At 46.5% G+C, this 18,748-nt stretch overlaps 1 protein-coding gene across 49 annotated transcripts in view; it reads right to left on the minus strand.

The window, feature by feature from the left end:
- Positions 1-18,748, minus strand: part of NCOR2 (nuclear receptor corepressor 2) — a 354,299-nt gene that overhangs the window by 206,166 nt on the left and 129,385 nt on the right. For all 49 annotated transcript variants that reach the window (XM_083716710.1, XM_083716707.1, XM_083716703.1 and 46 more), the window contains exons 5-6: positions 10,985-11,164; positions 4,321-4,434 (exon numbers count right to left, since the gene is read on the minus strand). In XM_083716710.1, the coding sequence (XP_083572836.1) occupies positions 4,321-4,434; positions 10,985-11,164 (294 nt within the window). The remainder of the gene's footprint in view (positions 1-4,320; positions 4,435-10,984; positions 11,165-18,748) is intronic.

Consider the following 18,748-nt stretch of genomic DNA (forward strand, 5'->3'; position numbering starts at 1 on the left):
AAGAAGGGTGGCAACCCTGGAACGCATCTTTGGTGGCGCCCCGGACCAGATGCAAGACATCAAATTTTAAACTAAATATACATGTAAATGACCAAATGCCAAGAATATCCAGCATGGCCACCTTTGCCTTCAAAAGAGGAAACTCTCCCCAAATGAAGGGATTGGTAAAAAGGAAGTTGAAAGGCAAAGGCAAGAGCAGGGGTCAGCAAACTTTTTCAGCAGGGGGCCGGTCCACTTTCCCTCAGAACTTGGGGGGGGGGGGCGGACTATATTTTTTGGGGGGAAATATGAACCAATTCCTATGCCCCACAAATAACCCAGAGATGCATTTTTAATAAAAGGACACATTCTACTCATGTAAAAACAGGCTGATTCCCAGACCATCCGTGGGTCGGATTCAGAAGGTGATTGGGTCGGATCCAGCCCCCGGGCCTTAGTTTGCCTACCCATGGGCAAGAGGGTCAAATTACTCCAGAATGCTTGGGAGTTGTTTAAAAACACATTATTGGAAACTCACACCACAAATTGGAGAGCACACCACAAATCAGGAAAGTTACCTTGAGAGTTAAGAGGATGCCTTTCACAGTTGACAAGCAGAGTCAAAGAAGCTATTGCTATATGGCCCGGAAGCTGTACGCCGGCTCCCTCGGCCAATAAAGCGAGATGAGCACTGCAACCCCAGAGTCGGTCAGGACTGGATCTAATGGTCAGGGGTCCCTTTACCTTTACCTTAGAGGAACAAAGGCTTTCTTTCAAAAAATGGAAGTTTTGTCTAAATGGAGAGAACAGAAAGGAACACAAAAACTGCTCCCTCCATGCAAAAAGAAAAATCCCACAAGCTGACTGTAAGGGTGATCCAAACTCATCTTTCCTCCGCTCTTTCCTGGCGTAGTACACAATTCAAAGCTCTGTGTCCGAGCACCTTCTGGGTTCAGAAATTTCCCTGCAACCATCCACTCAAGAATCTTACCCAGGAAGGGAGAATGGCAACTGGCTGTTAGTTACTTAAGATTTTTCAAATCCAGGGAGGGTTTCTTGAGGAGACCACTGCCTCCATCAAGCAGTCAGGGACCGCCCCTCTCACAAGGAGGCATTGATCACCTCCCTGGCCCGGTCAGCTATCCCCTCCCTGCTAGTTTTTATCAGCTAAGGGGGCAAGGGTCCAGAGCACAAGTGGTCGCCCTGACTGATTCAAGCACCTTGTCTGCATCCTCAAGCCTTGCCAACTCATCCAACACAACAGGACTGGAAAGTGCTTGGGCACCTTTCAATATTCATCTGCTACAAAAGTGGAGTCAAGATCACGGTGGGTGCAAGCAATTTTATCCTCAAAATGCTTTGCAAGAAGTCACAGCGAGCGACCACTGGGTCTGCCACCTCTTTCAGGCCAGACTATGAAAGGCCCTTCACTACTCAGAAAAGCTCTGCCGGATGGCACAATTCGGATGCAGTGGAGGTAGCAAAGTATGCCTTCTTTGCTGCCTTCACTGCCACTAGGAAGGCTCAATGATGAGCCCCCACCAGTGTTTGGTTGCATTCAGCCGGATCTTCCTCCACTTGTGTCCAAGCAGTTTCCTAGCTTGTTTCCTCACCCTAAGCTCTGGAGCCAAGAGAGATCCACAAAGCAGGAAAGGGAGCTCAGAGGTGATCGTGTCAATGGCCCAAGCCATTCGGACACTCCAGAAGTTGGCTAGGGCTTCGACAGGAGTGCCACCCATATCAGCTGGAAAGTCCTCCATCAGCCTTCGGGGTGGACCATACTTACAGGTCCCCTTCCTCTGCAAGAGGCGAAAAGGTGCTGAAAGCCCAAACTTCAGCAGGAAGTGATCTGGCCATGACAAGCCACTGGTGTCAATGTCCCCCACTTTTAAATCACCCTCTTTCTGCCCAGCCAAGAAAACAAGTTCAGAATGTGACCTGCCACACATATTGGGCTGGCAAAATGTTGGTACAGCCCCATGGTCATAGGACTAGGAGAAACCTCTGCCTGAATCCTTAGAGTGCTGCTGCCATTCAGTGCAGAGAGAGCACTGAGCTAGGTGGGCAAATGGTCCGACTCTGTGCAAGGCAGCTTCTACTCTCCCAGATGGCCCTTTGGTCAGAATCCAGCAGGGTTCTCTAACAGAGCGAGATGCAGATGACTCAGTAAGGAGGAAATGGGTTGCTGGGGATGGCTCTGGAGACTGCTGCTAACATTTCCTCTGCAGAGTGCAAAAGAAGAACATTTCCTTTCAGTGGGTTTCTGAGAGTGAGGTCTCTTATGTTCTGGCAATGAAATATCATAAACCTGACGGGAAAACAAAACTGCTTTCCTTCTCCAATTCTACCCCAAGGACTTTTTTTTTACCAGCAATTAGAAACATATTTTATACTCCTGCATTACTCTATCTGGGTATTTCCACTAGCTTATTTGGCTAATGAACTGGAACAAAAAACAAAAAACAAAAACTCAAAACCTTTGGATCAACTAAGAAAGTTCCCTGATGATGATGATGATGATGAATTAGTTGCTTTGTTTCCCACAGCAACCCAAAGCAACTTACAATATTTTAAGCAAAAAACACATACATTAAAACCAACATTTAAAAAAGCCTACATTAAAACATCCTGTCCACCAACATATGCATCATCTAAAAACAAAAGTAAGGTGGTTTTAAAATATTTAGAACGATGCCATTTTTTTTACTTGTAAACTCACAGAAATTTGGGTTGCAATTGCAGTCCCACTTCCCAAGGGAGTAAGGCCCCACTATGCTGGGGCTTACTCTTCAGCAGATGTGTCTAGGACATCAGGTTGGGTTATTGCATTTAAAAATTCATATGATTTAAAAACTCATATGATGATTTCTAAACAGCTGGCAACCGGATTTAATTGATTCATAAATGATAAAAACAATTAACTCTTATGTCCAATGTCTCCTGAAAACACACTTTGTCCATGAAGTCTTTGGCACAACCTTCAAACCCAGAAGCTACACCTACACGCACCAATACACACAATCTGCAATTGTTTTAACTGTTTTTATACATGTAACTGCTTTATATGTGTTTTTATATTGTAAATTGCTTCAGGGTACCTCACAGGAACCAATTCATAAATGAAATAAATAATCATTAACCACTGGTAGCTAATAGCCACCCACAGACGGAACCTCCATGAATTTGCTTATACAATTGCAGGGGGGTGTTCATAAGATTTACCAATAAAATGAATTCAACACTTACAGTACAGCCATTCTTCTTTAGAGGTGGGGAGGAACTCACTACTTGGGGTGGGGGAGAAAATACTTCAATTCTCAATTTTTTAGCATAATGTTGTGTGTATTAGACAGGCAGCTGTGCCCTTTCAGAGATACAAGTGCTGAGACAGAGAAGGAATTAAAATTTAATCTTATTGATTTTTACAGACACAGTCCCAAGAGCCGACAGACATTGCTGCATCACACTGGGTTTTTTCTTTTTTTCCTTTTCTTTTTCTTTTTTAAAAAAGCATTTTTTAAAAGCCAGCAGGCAGTAAGGCCTGGAAAGAGACGCTTGGAGCTTCTCTGCCGCCAACTGTCACCCTCTCCCGGCTACCTCTCCACCAGAGGATTTGGGGAAGGGGGGGACTTTAAAGGATCCAGAAAACCAAAATGCTGCACCTTAATTGATCCTTTCAAGAGAGAGGCTTTGCCTTTTCTTGATGCAGCACAAGCCGTGAAAGGGAAAACGCTGCAGTGGGTGTCCTTACATGAACTCTCCCTCTCCAGCAAGAAAGAGAGTGCTGACGAGGAAAAGACAGAGAGAAACGATGAGGTCAGCTCTCAAAAAAGGAAGCTCGCAGGCGGTTGCTCAAAGGCTCACTTGCATCTGAGAGAGAAAACACCGCAGTCTTTGTGGGCGGGTGAAAAAGCAACCAGTCTCCAGGGGAAGTGCTGGTGCCGCTGCTGCTCCGCAATGCCCTGCAAAGCTAGCATTAAGAGAGACCTGCTTTTAGCAAGTTGGAGAGCCCAAGGGGGAGAGGGGGGGAGAAGAGAGGTGCCAGACACACTAGATGGGTTGGCAGCAGTGCCTGCATCTCAAGAAGCCAGCGAAATAAAGGACTGCGGTTTCCTGTGGTGAGGGGCAGATAAGCCATCCAGGTCTGTGCCCCACTCCCAGAGATAGCCAAGTGAGGAACAAACTGTGCAAACCAGTAAACGCTACGGAACAAATTATGCAAGATAAAGAGAAATCTTACAGAAGGGCACAATTTGGATAACCGTGACCCATTAAAGGGGCCAGCTCTGGGTTGCCTGAGCAGAGAATTTCCCCCAAAGCATCAAGCACCTCAGTACTTACCCGATTCTCATCATAGATTATTTGGACCAGGCTGCGATGCTTGGACTCAATAGGCGGAGGGGAGATGGGCTTCTCTGGCTCCAGCGGCTTTGCTGCTTCCTCCTCCAGCTGCTGCTGTGGGATTTTGAAAAGGGAAGAGAGAAAAGTGTGAGCACTTGCATGTGGCCTTGCTGTGCTCACAGAGTCTGCCATTAAGGCTGGGGAACCTGCTGTAGTCTCTCCAGCTCCCAACAGACCCAGCCTCCATGGCCAGCGATGATAGGAAATTGAGCCCCACATCTGGAGAGCTAGGGGTTGCCCACCCTGGTCTAACTCTTCATCACTACTTGCACAATTGGTTTAAATTCCCTAGCACCCACAGATACAATGATTTACACAAATGTGACACATACTAATTCTAGTTGGGGTGAGTCACATGCAAAACAGTTGGTTTTGAAGCAACTCTCACCTTTAATTATGGCTTTTTTTTAAAAAAAAAAAAAGACAAGTTTCTAGCCCGTATGATTTTTGTCAAGTGTAGATATAGCCTTTCATAAGCTATTGTGAACCTGTCTTGTCCAATGTATAGAGTGCCAATTTGAAATTCTGGCTAGGATTCACTGGCAGGTTAATTTTTGAGAAAGAACAGATCAAGTCATTTCCCCCCACCCCACAATAACAGCCAATTTAACAGCCAATTCATCAGTCGAAGATTATTAAGAAAGTTCAGTTCACTCAGCCCTCACATCATTCCAATTGTGATAGAAGGGATTCTGGTCCAGCTGTCCTCCTCAGTACAATAGCCTGGTTCACCCATTACAAACCATGGTTTGTTTAGTTTAACTATGATGTGCTTGAATGTGTGAATGCAGCGCAGCTGACTGGGATAGCTCAGTTGGTAAGAGCATGAGACTCTTAATCTCAGGGTTGTAGGTTTGAGACCCACATGGGGCAGAAGATTCCTACACTGCAGGGGGTTCAACTAGATGATCCTCTTGGTCCTTTCCAGCTCTACAATTCTATGATTCTGTGACTAACCATGGTTTGTTTTCCAACAACAAATCATGAAATGAAGCCAGAGTTTCTTGTTGGCTTATGAACCAGGGTTGCTTTGAGCTAAGGTCTGATGGGAGGCCTAACCCCAACAACCTTACTTTACCATGGATCATTTGGCCACCCCACCCCAGTTGCTCCCAAGCTACAGAAATAGGAGGCAACAGAAGCTGGTAAACCAAATTTGGGAAACAAACCATAACTTGTTTGTTTGCCTATGAGACAACACCTTGCTTGTTTGCTTGCTTGCTTGTTCGTTTGTTTTTTAAAAAAACAAAACCCCAATGACTGGACAAACTATGGCTCAGTGTTATGTGAGAATGAAGCCAGACTGGTGCTATTAATAGCTGGAACAATAGTTACACCAAGCACACAGAGACAGCCCTCCCAAGCCTGCTTGGAATTTTTTGCCTGAGCATGGATGCTAAAAGGAGGGGGAAAGAGTTGAAGGCCAAAGGACCTTTCCAAGGGCTGCGCACAGTCGAGCTGCAATGATACCTGGGCATTACCCTTTGGGGTTGGAAGGAGAGAAAGGACAAGGGGATCAGACACAAGCAATGGTCTGCCTGTCTACTTACCTCTTTCTGACATCTTGGAAACTCTGGCTGCATCAGGGTCTACTGAGCCAAGCTCCAGCATTGTGGAGCATGCCCAACAAAAGGCATTGTTGGATGAACTAGGCATTATGGAAGACATGCAGCTGCTCTTGAAAGAGGCTGTCCCACATCTCTCTGCCTAGGATGGGGGTGGGAAACCTTTGGCCTTCCATCAATCCCAGCCAGTAGGGCTATCCCTGGAGTTGGTCCAGAAGCAGCAGCAGCTGCAGAACATGGCGGCTTGGCTACTTGCGGGGGGACGGGACTACTGATAGCATAGAACACTTTGCTTGCAGAATTTGCAATGGCTGCCAATCTGCTACAAGGCCAAGTTAAAAGTGTTGGTACTAACACATAATGCCCCATACCGGTCGAGAATAATGGGAGTTGTAGTCCAGCAATATCTGGAGGGCCAAAGGTTCCCCATCCTTGGTCTAGGAAAGCCAGATGTGTGGCATTGCAGAGCTCCAAGTTTCTTTAGTTCACTCATTGGCAGCAGCTGGTGGGAATAGGGAACCCTGGAGAACAACATCATCACACCGCGCCCAACTCCCACCAGATGCATCATTTCCCATGGCACCCAAATCCAGCCTTGGAAGGAACTAGCCAATTCCCAAGAGCTGGAGACGGTCAGGAGGCCAAATCAGGCCCTGAGACAAGAGGCTTTTATACCACAGTTGAGCCCAGGAGCTTAATCTGAAAGAATCCCCCATAGGTATGTTACTTTTTTTTTTGCAGAATATATGCTCCTTATTACCCAGGACTCCTGTGCTGCAGCCAAAATAAAATATCAGCAGCCACGTTTTATCCCAGAAAAGCATGTGCCTCGCTAGCTGTCCCCAAGAAGCAGGCAGCCAGCAACAGAAATGTCTCCTCGGCACCCTCTAAAAACAATAATGCCTGGCCAAGCGAGCAGCCTCTATTGGGATTTGCAGATAATGTAAAAGACAACAGAAAATAAAAATAATGCAGGTCAATGTGGACATACAATATATTTTATTATAAAGGTCTAAAACATTTGGGGGTGGGGGAGAGAAGCCAAGCTTGTGACCTTTATAATCAGAATGAGTCTTGGCAGTTTCCCAGTTGCTCTTCCCACTCCCCAGCCAACAATTGCGTGCCATCTCTCCTTCCCTGCAAGAGAGAAACCCCCTGCTGCGGCTACTCAGGAGGGGGTGACAGCATGACCCTGACTCTCCATCAATGCTGCAAATGTCCAGCCAGTCAGTTTCTAAGAGGAACTTTGAACCAATTTCTCATTTTAGTTGCAGACAAAAATATCACAGATGTTTGTCACGCACTTGGGAAGTTATAGCTCTTCTCCACTCAACACTCAAAAAAGGCTGCTGGGAGCATGGCTGTGTTGGAATGCCTTTGGGCAAATCCGCATCAGCCCAGCCAGCATGGCCAATCACCAGGCGCATCTGGAGGTGCACAGGGTTCCCCACCACTGAAGTACCGTGTTGTTCCCACCAACCTGGGACCTTGAGGGTTTGGGGCAATGAGGTCATTCCATTCACACAAGGACTTCCCCGTGTGCAACAGAATGCCCAGTACCGATTGGATGGGGCATCCGCAGATGGGGCGGAGAGAGTGGGGGGAGTTCAGTTGCACAAGCAGAAATTCTTGCATGGATGGGATGACTTTGTTGGATAAAACCCTGTGTGTCCCAGAAGATAGTATCTTGAGGTGCTAGATTGGACAGAAGTCAGAAAGTAGTGCAAGAGCCGAAAGATCCTGCTCTCTGTATTTATTTTTCACTAGACCAGGCCAATCAAGAGACTTCATTCTGCTCGCTAATCTGAGGGTTGGTGCTGCAAACTACTAATGCCTTCTGCATCTGAAAAGGGCTGCAAGGTCTGAAACCAGATAATCCCTTAGACTAGTCCCCAGCCTTTGGCCAACAGGCTTCCATTTCAAGTCTTGTGAATTCCTTCACAAATTTGGTTTTAGGTACCAACATTCAAGATGAGTGGTTAGAACTCAAGAAGAACCAATGGGAGCTTATAAATATGGTAAAAGGTGCAGAGGGAAAGCCCATGTGGGGAGGGAGGCTAAAGGAACCGGGCAACTTGCTGAAGACACTATATTAAAGGATAACACCTGTTAAGTTCCCAAATATTTAAGGAACCAGCACACATTTTAAACTGTGGAACTTCATCACACAGGAGGCAGTGATTGCCACCAACTTGAATGGCTTTTAAAAGGACTGGTCATGGAAGGCAAGTTTATCGGTGGCTACTAGCCACAATGGCTCTGCTCTGCTTCTGTGGTCAGAGGCAGCAACACTTCTGGAAACCTCAAGATGGGAGAGTGCCTTTGTGCTCAGCTCCTGCCTAAGGGTTTCCCACAGTCATCTGGGTGTCCATTGTGAGGACAGGAAGCTGGACTAGACAGGCCACTGGCCTGATTCAGCAGGTTCTTCTTATGTTCTTAGATTCTTAATAAAGCCGGTTACACTGTGGTACAGTTTGTTCTGCAAGCTCTGCTATTTCACTCACCCACATGGATCACTACTTTATCATACAGTACATGGCAGCCCTCACTTGGAAGACCACTTTGAACAGCTTCCAAATTAAAAACATGGCTTCAGCCAAACTCCTGGCACAGCTTTATGGAATGCACAGCTCTAGTGTGGGCAATGCTAGGAAAAGATCTGTCATAGAAGAAGCCACCTTCTCCAGTCTGTGCCTTCCAGATGTTTGTTGAACTACTATGCCCATCAGCCCAATGGTCAGAGATGATGGGATTTGTAGTCCAGTCACATCTGAAGGGCGCCAGGCTGAGGACAGCTGCTGTAGGATGTGGGCTAACCAACTAATTAAGATGTGGCTTTCCATTAACAGAAGGGGGTGGGGAGACAATGGTCAACAGACAAGACCTTCTGCAACATTCAAGTTGAAAATGTCTGGGCTGCAGACTGACTCTCCACATTGCAAGCTGTGGCAGTTTTGTTTCGTCTTCCATTTTCCACTTTTTGTTTCCATTTTTGGAAGTCTCCAGGATGTTGGCTTTGCTTGCATGGCCTAAAAATGTGACTCATTATTTCCTGGAGGCCTCCCAATGAGAGGGAGGGAGAAAATGCACTGAAATGCAAGGCCCGTGTATACAACATCTTCCTGATGCGGCTACAGAAGGAGCTCCACCTCACATGCATGGTTTGCTCCCTGCCTTTCTCCCTACATTTAGCATCTCAAGAACCAGCATTAATCCAAATGTTCCTGGAAACACCCCCCCCCCCCCTGTGCAGGAAGCATCTGCTGGTGTTGTGACTAATCAAAAACAGCCCACTGCGTTTGACTGTGCCGTCCTTATGCAGTAAGTTTGTGGGGTGTTGTAAAGAGCAGTATGGTAGTGATATGGGGTGGGTGGGTGTGCTCTGCTCCTGGTACTGATACAAATGCATCCATCAGACACATTTGCACAGGTCACTATTAATACTGAAGCACTCCCCCCCCCCCCCGAAGACTCCTTTCAGTGAAAATGGAGGAAAAGGCCTCCAAATGTTTGCAAATCCAAATGTTTTATCTACTTGGATCTTTAAACTTGGCAACAGAATAAAACAAGGGAAACGCCATACCTCTCTTTGCCTTCCCGCTGCTGTCTTCCCTCCACCCACCCTCCCAAGATGGTAGTTCCAAATGTTGCAGTCACTCTATAGGGCCTGGTTGTGCAGCTGCTTCTGAAATCTTTTCCTCTCTTCAGCCCCTAAGCCCTTTCAATAGTGCTGTGACAGACAGCAACAGAAAGCAGGTGTCTGGGATTAATTAAACTTGTTTTGCTTGGGGGTGGGGAGGATTCTTCCACATGCACAGAGAAGACAGCCTGCCTTTATGCTTATGACAAGTTCTTTGCTATCTAAAAACTAGCCCTCTCAGCATACACATATGGAGAATCAATCTCCTGAAAATTAGGGCCGTGTCTAATCAAAGTTCTCGGTTAAGCACTTGGGGGGCAAGAATCTCCAAAGCTCCCTCCCTCTATTTGCATCTGCTTACCCACAGCGATTTACCCCTCTAGGCAACTGCTTCGCTGTCGTTCTTTTGTTGTTCCTCACAGTGCAATTCCAGTCAATAAGGGAACATATTCCAAATGTGATGCTTCGCTGTCAAACCACCCAGTTAGAACTGGCATTGTGTCAAAATCACTGGTGACAAACGAGGCTAATTCAGAGTGAGGGCAATGATCCCCATAGCAAACTAACCTTCCTCGGAAGGTGAAGTGTCAGGCTCCCGTCCCAAAACACTGCAACAGTGACTCTTACTTGCAAAGAAGGTGGAGATCTTTATTCAGGCTACTGGTGGCACAGGCAGGTTCAGCAGCAAGCACAAGGGCCAAAGTCATGATCCCAAGGTACATGAGCAAGGCAAGAGCTTCACAACTGAAGAGAAGCTACGATGACATCCCAACAGGGCAGGCTCACTCACAGAATTCTCACACATACAATCCCACCTAAGAAGGTGGCACTGGGTTGTTGGTGACAAGACTGTCCCTTATGCCTCCAGCTGTGACGCTTCCTGTCAGAGGCTCCTTCCAGGCCTACCCTTCCATAATGAGGCTGTGTGCTCCACAGGAGGGACAGAGCCAACAGATCTGCTTCCTCACAAGGAGAGGCCCTCACTCCTGCTTGAGCCCCCCATCAGCTCCTTCTTCCTCCTCCTGTGTCTGGGGCTGCCAAACCATGCCAGATCCTGACAGAGCCAAGGGACCCATGACAGTTGGGGAGGGAATGGGGAAATGTTTGCCCTGAATATGACACATGCAATGGAGTTTAGGAAGGGAAATGCAGCTGGTATTGTGGTTGCTGCTGCCTAAAACATTACACACCACCCACTGTACTATATTAGTAGCATGCCTTTGCAGGGCAGAGCTGTGAACTCACGTGGCCGACTTTGGCTCAAATGTCTTAAAAGCAGCTCATTTCTGTGGTTGGTTACACTCTGAAACATGCTGAAATGCCAGCTGTAACCTGATTAGCAAAGATGAGGTTCAGGGAAGCTATTTCAGTGACAGCAATTGTTTGGGGGAGGAATTACCTGTTTTTTCTTCAACTTGGAAATCTGCTGCTCAACCATGGTGATTTCACGGTCAACACGGTCCATGTTCTGGATCAGCTCCTCCTTAGACAGCCTGGATGGCAACAGATCCAGTTCAGAGTCAGGGTGGACAGGGCTGGCTGGTGAAACCGGCTCCAGTTTTCCTGTTAGGCCCCGATCCTGCAACGTTGAAAGGGGGAGAAAGGCAGATTAAAAAACATTCTTGTACTGCCATTAAAGATCTTGCTGAGGAATCATCAAAGAAAGTTCTCAGGAATTCCAGGTTTGGATGTCTGAACACACCAAGCATGTGCTTTGGTCATATGAATGCAGGTGTAGTGTACCCCTCCCAGACATTCAACATTTCACGTGTGTTTCATAGAATCATAGAGTTGGAAGAGACCACAAGGGCCATCGAGTCCAACCCCCTGCCAAGCAGGAAACACCATCAGAGCACTCCTGACATATGGTTGTCAAGCCTCTGCTTAAAGACCTCCAAAGAAGGAGACTCCACCACACTCCTGGGCAGCAAATTCCACTGTCAAACAGCTCTTACTGTCAGGAAGTTCTTCCTAATGTTTAGGTGGAATCTTCTTTCTTGTAGTTTGGATCCATTGCTCCGTGTCCGCTTCTCTGGAGCAGCAGAAAACAACCTTTCTCCCTCCTCTGTGTGACATCCTTTTATATATTTGAACATGGCTATCATATCACCCCTTAACCTCCTCTTCTCCAGGCTAAACATGCCCAACTCCCTTAGCCGTTCCTCATAGGGCATCGTTTCCAGGCCTTTGACCATTTTGGTTGCCCTCCTCTGAACACGTTCCAGTTTGTCAGTGTCCTTCTTGAACTGTGGTGCCCAGAACTGGACACAGTACTCCAGGTGAGGTCTGACCAGAGCAGAATACAGTGGCACTATTACTTCCCTTGATCTAGATGCTATACTCCTATTGATGCAGCCCAGAATTGCATTGGCTTTTTTAGCTGCCGCGTCACACTGTTGGCTCATGTCAAGTTTGCGGTCAACCAAGACTCCTAGATCCTTTTCACATGTACTGCTCTCAAGCCAGGTGTCACCCATCTTGTATTTGTGCCTCTCATTTTTTTTGCCCAAGTGCAGTACTTTACATTTCTCCCTGTTAAAATTCAAGGTTTGTTTCAAAGTAGGCACTAACTGCTTTCCTAAGTCCTTCCCCCTTATCTTCCTTTCCTCACAGAGGACAGATGGCTGGGTGTGTAACCTTAAACCACTGAGGAGGCGCATGGCTGTCACTTTAGCAGCTGCCCCTCACAAAGAGGCCAACATCCAAGTTTGCTACCTTAATCACAGGCAGCCTCCCCAACTAGGGGAGCGGGGACGACAAAGCGACCATTGTTTGGTAGTACCAACTGGTGTTCCCTACACTCCTGGCAACTGCGAGGCCCCTTTGGGAGACATTCAGTCAAATCTAACAATGCATATTCTTGCCAGTTAGCATGTGAAGGGGTTAAGACCACAGAGCTGAATTGCTGATAAGGAGATTCAGACCATAGAAATATAATTGGTAGAGAAGGTTCTGTGTGATGTCATTTCCCCTCCTCTCCTGGGAGGAAGAAGCAAAGAAGTATTTCTTGTTCCTTCCACCTTCTCTCTCTTCAACCATGGAAACAGACATCTGTCCACTTGTTCCAGCATCAGGCACAGGCCTTTTCAGTCTGTAACCTGTTCCCCTGAAAAACGGGGTCATAAAGGGGGAGTCCAGTCTAATGGCTAATTCCTATGCATTCGATTAAAATGTATGAGATTTAAACTTTGCTCAGCCCTGTGCTTTTCAAATGCAAGCGGTAAGCTGATCCTTTTCCCTGCTAACCTACATATGTGGGTCTGTAATGAGAGAAAATATAGTTAACTATATACCTTCACCTACCCAATAAAACTCACCAGTTCCCTCCCCTTTTTTACTGGTGATTCACTCTATTTGGGCAGATGCCAGACTCTTTTCCTTGTCTTGAGATGACCAGCAGAGGAACATAGGAATCTGCCTTATACAGAGTCAGACCATCTGGCTCCACACTATCTACACTGCCTGGCAGCAACTCTAAGAGTTTTTTCCAGTCCTACCTGGATGCCTGGGGTTGAACCAGGGATCCTCAGTACGCAACGCAGGTGCTCTACCACTGAACTATGGCAGGTGAGTTATTCCATCACCTCTACAGGCCTGCAACCATCCACAAACACCGTCTCCTGCATTCAGCCTCGTCAACTTGTTATTTAGCTCTTTCAGTGGGCAAGACCTTCATTTTATACTCAGTTTAGAAGCATGAGAAGAGCTGATAAGATTGAAAACAAAAGGGCAACTCCCTTAAGTATGAACAGAGTTACTGCCCAACAATCAAAACTGTCCAAAACCACTGATGATAACTCTCCACTCAAAGCAGATTGTGTTGATGGTGACAAGCATTGGAGCCACCAAAATATTAAGTCTCCAGAAGATGCAAGACCACAGAGATGCATGCTAGTTCACTCACCTGCACCAAGGCTTCCTTCTTTTCACTTCCTAAGCCAACCTTCACCAACCTAGGGCCCTCCACGTTTCAGACCAGATGTGGGGAACCTTTAGCCCTCCAGTTGTTGCTAAACTATCATCCCTACCTGAAGGAGCGTTTCCTCCCCCATCGTTCTGCCCGGACGCGGAGGTCCAGCGCCGAGGGCCTTCTGGCGGTTCCCTCATTGCGAGAAGCAAAGCTACAGGGAACCAGGCAGAGGGCCTTCTCAGTAGTGGCGCCCGCCCTGTGGAATGCCCTCCCATCAGATGTCAAAGCAATAAACAACTATCTGACATTCAGAAGACATCTTAAGGCAGCCCTGTTCAGGGAAGTTGTTAATGTGCGATATTTTACTGTATTTTTGGTTTCTATGGAAGCCGCCCAGAGTGGCTAGGGAGGCCCAGCCAGATGGGCGGGGTACAAATAATAAATAATAATAATAATAATAATAATAATTATTATTATTATTATTATTATTATTGGCCACGCATACTGGGGCTGATGGGAGTTGTATTTCAACATCAACTGGTAATACAAAGGTTCCCCACATCTGATTTAGACCACTGGTCTTCAACCAGTAGGTTGGAACCCACCTACCAGGTCACAGCCTGGTCTAAAGAGGGTCACAACTGCAGCACTACCACCATACAAATATATGGCTAAAAATATGAAGAAGAAACTGTTCCCCAAATACATGTCTGGGTTATACATGGGCCCCAGGTCTGAAAAAAGCTGAAGACTATTATTTTAGAGTAGAATTCCCTGGCCATGCTGGATGGGTCCAAAACATTTGGAGGATACCAAGAGCTCAGTCAGTAGAGCACAGGGCTCTTAATCACAGGGTTGTGGGTTCAAGCCCCGGCTTGAGTGAATGATTCCTGAATTGAAGGGTTGGGCTAGATGATCATGGACCATTTCCGCTCTTCTATGTTTCTATGATCTCACGTTTTTGCTTCTGATCCTGCCCACCATTGGTAGGTGCCCCTTCCTTCCCCAACATCCTGACAAAACATTGTGAGTTGGAAGCTGCCTTGTATTGATTAAGACCTTTGGTCCATCTGGCTCAGCATTGTCTACCCTGACTGGCAGCAGCTCTCCAGGGTTACAGTGAGGGGGCTCTCTCCCAGCCCTACCTACCCTGACCTTCTGCATGCACAGGGGCTGCTCCAGCACTGAGCTGTGGCTCTTCCCCCTCTTGGAAGAATCGGTCATTTCAGAAAAAAGCTGCAAAGAACCTAGCTCACTCTCCTGACAGCATCTCCCTTTTCACTCTTTCCCATTAATTGTTCTCTGCAACAGCTGCTCCCAGCTCAGGGCAGTTTTATGAAAATCTGTCTCCCCTCCACCCCCTCCCCATCTCTGCACATATTGTGTCATTATACCAGTAATCCTAAAACTCCACGGTACACTTACTGTTAACCAGGAATAAACATCAAATTGCGGGGAAAGGGAATAATTTCTGCCAAAACATCGTTGTGAGGAATGAAGCCACTGCTTTCCCACCCCACCCCCACCCCCACGAAAATGCAATCCTTGGCATTTCCAGCTGCGAGACTTTTGGGCAGCAAGGAGAGAGGAGGCTTCTGCCCGAGAGCATGAAAAGCTGGGTGGCTAAGCTGTGGCTCTCAGTTTGCTGCCAGGCTCCGTCTCTCATCAGTCTCAGAGGACAGCCACCTGTCGGCAAGCACAGCCAAACGACAAGAGTGATGCGAGTTGTGGTCCAACAACATCTACTGCTATTGCATAACTCTGGTGCTCTAAAGCTTACATTGGTTGCTCAGACACTACCAGCCCAGGTTAATTGACAATGCCAGTAACAACTTGGGTCCAGGATACCTTCAGGGCTGCCTGATGACTGAGATCTTTGGGGCAGCCACTGTTAGTGGTCCCCATGGCTTGGATGCACAGAACAGATCCACCAGGAGCTGTGTGTTGACTATTGTGGGCCCAATTTTGTGGAACGTGAGGTCAGGCAGGCACCCTACTTGCTGAACTTCCAGGACTCACTGAATCTTTTTTACTATTATAGTTCTAACAGGCATCGTAAATGAATTCTGATTTTATAGTTTTAACTCATTTTTAGTTTCATTGTACTGAGTTTCTCTACACTGCTTAAAGGCAATTGTCATTAAGCAGCATATAAATTGTCAAAACAAAGCACCGGGAAGGGCAGAAGTTAAACCACTGCCAGCCAGAATACCAACTGCTGATGGTTGGCCTTGTGGTCAAGTCATAATAATGTAAGAACAGCTGTACTGCATCTGACCCAAGTGGCACCTAATCAAATTGTGACCAGCTAGAGCAGGGGTGGGCGACATTAAAGCAGAATGAAATGGTAGAGTTCCACAAGAGCTGTGTTCACAGGTTAGGCCCAAACCAGTTGTAATGCTAAATAAAGCTTTGGACTTAACTCTTTCCTCCCCTGTTGCGGCCCTGATTAAAACTGCCCCCCTGCAACTGGTATTTGCATTAAGAATAAAGTTCCCATTAGCCTCAGCCTTTAAAAAATGGCCTCACTCACACCAGTGGGGAGCTCCTGTGCCATTCCTGCTTTCCCAGGATCTTTTGTCCCATTTTGCAAATGCTACACTGGGAGTTTCCTAAGCTTGTGTTTCATAGAATAATAGAATTGGAGTTGGAAGGTAGAATCATAGAAACACAGAATCTGAAAGTTGGAAGGGACCCAAGGGTCATCTAGTCCCACCCCCTGCAATGCAGGAATCTCAGCTAAAGCACCCATGACAGATGGCCAGCCAGCCTCTGCTTAAAACCCTCCAAGAAAGGAGAGACCACCACCTTCCGAGTGTGTCCATTCCACTGTTGGCTCTTACCACCAGCAAGCTCTTCCTGTCCTACACAAAAGATCATTGAGTCCCAGAATAAGGCTTTTAACTGCCCCCCAACCCGCCTCAGCAAGTATGTGCCCCAGGGACAGCGCAAGGACAAGATCAGGCCCATTATTTTTAGCATCCACAGAGAGCTGGAGGGATTCACACGCTTCAGGTTCTGCATCCTCTCCTTGAATCTCTGCAGTTGGCATCTTTCTCTGAAACTAGAGGAAGGGGAAGCTGGATGCCAAGTCTCACATACTCTCATGTGGAGATGGCACACAAGTCGCCAGTGCCAAACCACACTTGATGTCTGAGCTTTACACAGTGTATGGGGGAGAGAGGATGCTGCTGCTGCTGCTGCTGCAAAACACGACTGCATAACAGGAGGCAAGAGAAGAAGAGGGGAGCAGAGAGGAAGATGAAACTGGATACAAAAGATGAGACTGGGTGATCCAAGGAAGAAACAACTGCCATTAACACACACACCCCAAATCAAAGCAGGAGCAGGAGCATCATCCATCAGGCTTAGCAGCCCATCCAGAAGGTCCCAGGTTCAATCCTCAGCATCTCCAGGTAGGGCTGGAACCCTATCCCAAACTGCCACTCTCCATATATTGTTGGATTCCAACATCCATCAACCACAGCCAGCAGGTGCAATGGCCAGGGATCATAGGAGCTGGAATTAAAAACATCTGGAGCGCACCAAGGCAGAGACAGCTGCTGTACATAATGCTGAGCTAGATCCTAATGGGCCAATGGTCGTATGTGGGATAAGGCTGCTTGTTGTGTTCACTCAAACGCCTTGCATTGTAATATGCTTCTTTCTTCATTAGATTTTTATTCCAATGTCTTACAATAAATTCAAAACAGCACACAAAATGAGTATGCCATTTTCCCAGAAGAAATATTCAAAAACAACAGCAAAAGCAACTTGAAAACAAAAGACACACAACAATATCTCCTTCACCTGGGAGTGAAATTTCCATTTCAGCCAGTTTCTTAAAAGGAAGAATAGAGGTGGCCATGCATTAATCCTTGTGCATGGCACTCCAAATGCACTACTTCTCCTAGTCAGCACCAGTCACACCTCAAACGGTTGTGGCACTCTCAGTGCAACCTCCTCTGGCATTAATGCAGCTTTCCCCAACTACCTAATGTCACTAGACTCCAACACCCATCATCCATGACTGCTAGACATTCTGGCTGGAGTTGTTGCAATCCGGAGTCCAACAACATCCAAAGGGTGTTAAATCAACCAAAGGGGAGGCAGGGGAGGCCACCTCCCAAAAGAGAAAGGTGAAATTCGTTAAGGAATTTTAGGAAAGTGACTTCATATGGGGGCTTCCCCAGACAACTTATTTATTGTGCATTTATCCTGAGTTGCATGCACAAAGTTTACACAGAGTTTAGACTATGTCCTGACTTTACTGAGTGTTTGTTCTGAGTTGTTTGTGGGGAGGTTATATAGCAATGAACATTCATTCCATTTGCTTCCACAGTGGTTATATGCCTTCCCACTAACAAATCATTTAGCCCACACTTTACAGTGCACTTCACCAACACCTTTCTAACCACAAAAGTTTACTTTTTAAAAAAGCAACCATGAGATTGGTTTCACCACGGCAACAGAGCAATTAATCCACTTTAATTGCACAAGCCTACTTTTCCTGTATGTGCTTGTATCCTTCCACAAAATAGTGACAGGCTGGACACAGCCTGTTTGAGAAGCAATCCGTTCAGTAACAGGCTCCATTGGCTCTCATGGCCAGCTTTAAAACAAAATTAATCTGGATAAGTATAACTAAGAGGGCAGCAGTCTCCTTAAAGAATTAGTCAGTCAGGCAGGTTTGAAATATATTAATCGACCAAACCTACACTCTAATAATAATAATAATTCAACACAGAACATGATACGCTCTTTATTTTTCCAAAGTTGTGCACAGGTGAGAGAAGATATGCCTATTTTAATAGGGCACCTGCCATCCACAATCTTTCTAAGGGCTCATCCACACTTCCTTTTGTGGCACAGGCACAGGTCCACGTTTTAAAGCTCTTTGTCTCAGCAAGTTTTCTTGTTTTTTGTTTTGCTTTGCCCCAACCCTTTCCCCAGGAAAACCCACATTTCACCACTGGATTGGAGCAAATGGCAATCCACAGAAAAAGACACATTTTCCTCATTAAATAAGGTTGCTGAAATAAAGAAAACTTGGGATAACAAGGAGTGGGCATTGGTGTGAAAGAAGTGGGACTTCAGGGTTGTCTCCAATGCTAAGCTTACTTAAAGTAGGGCCACTGAAATAATGAACGTGACTAAAACTTATGCCCATTAATTTTATTGAGTCTACTCTGAGTAGAAGTAAGTGGAATACAACACCCTCAGTTCTGAATGCAAATCCCTAGGCTGAGAATG

The sequence above is a fragment of the Podarcis gaigeae genome (genome assembly GCF_964106915.1).
Source record: "Podarcis gaigeae genome assembly, chromosome: 16".
NCBI lineage: Eukaryota > Metazoa > Chordata > Lepidosauria > Squamata > Lacertidae > Podarcis > Podarcis gaigeae.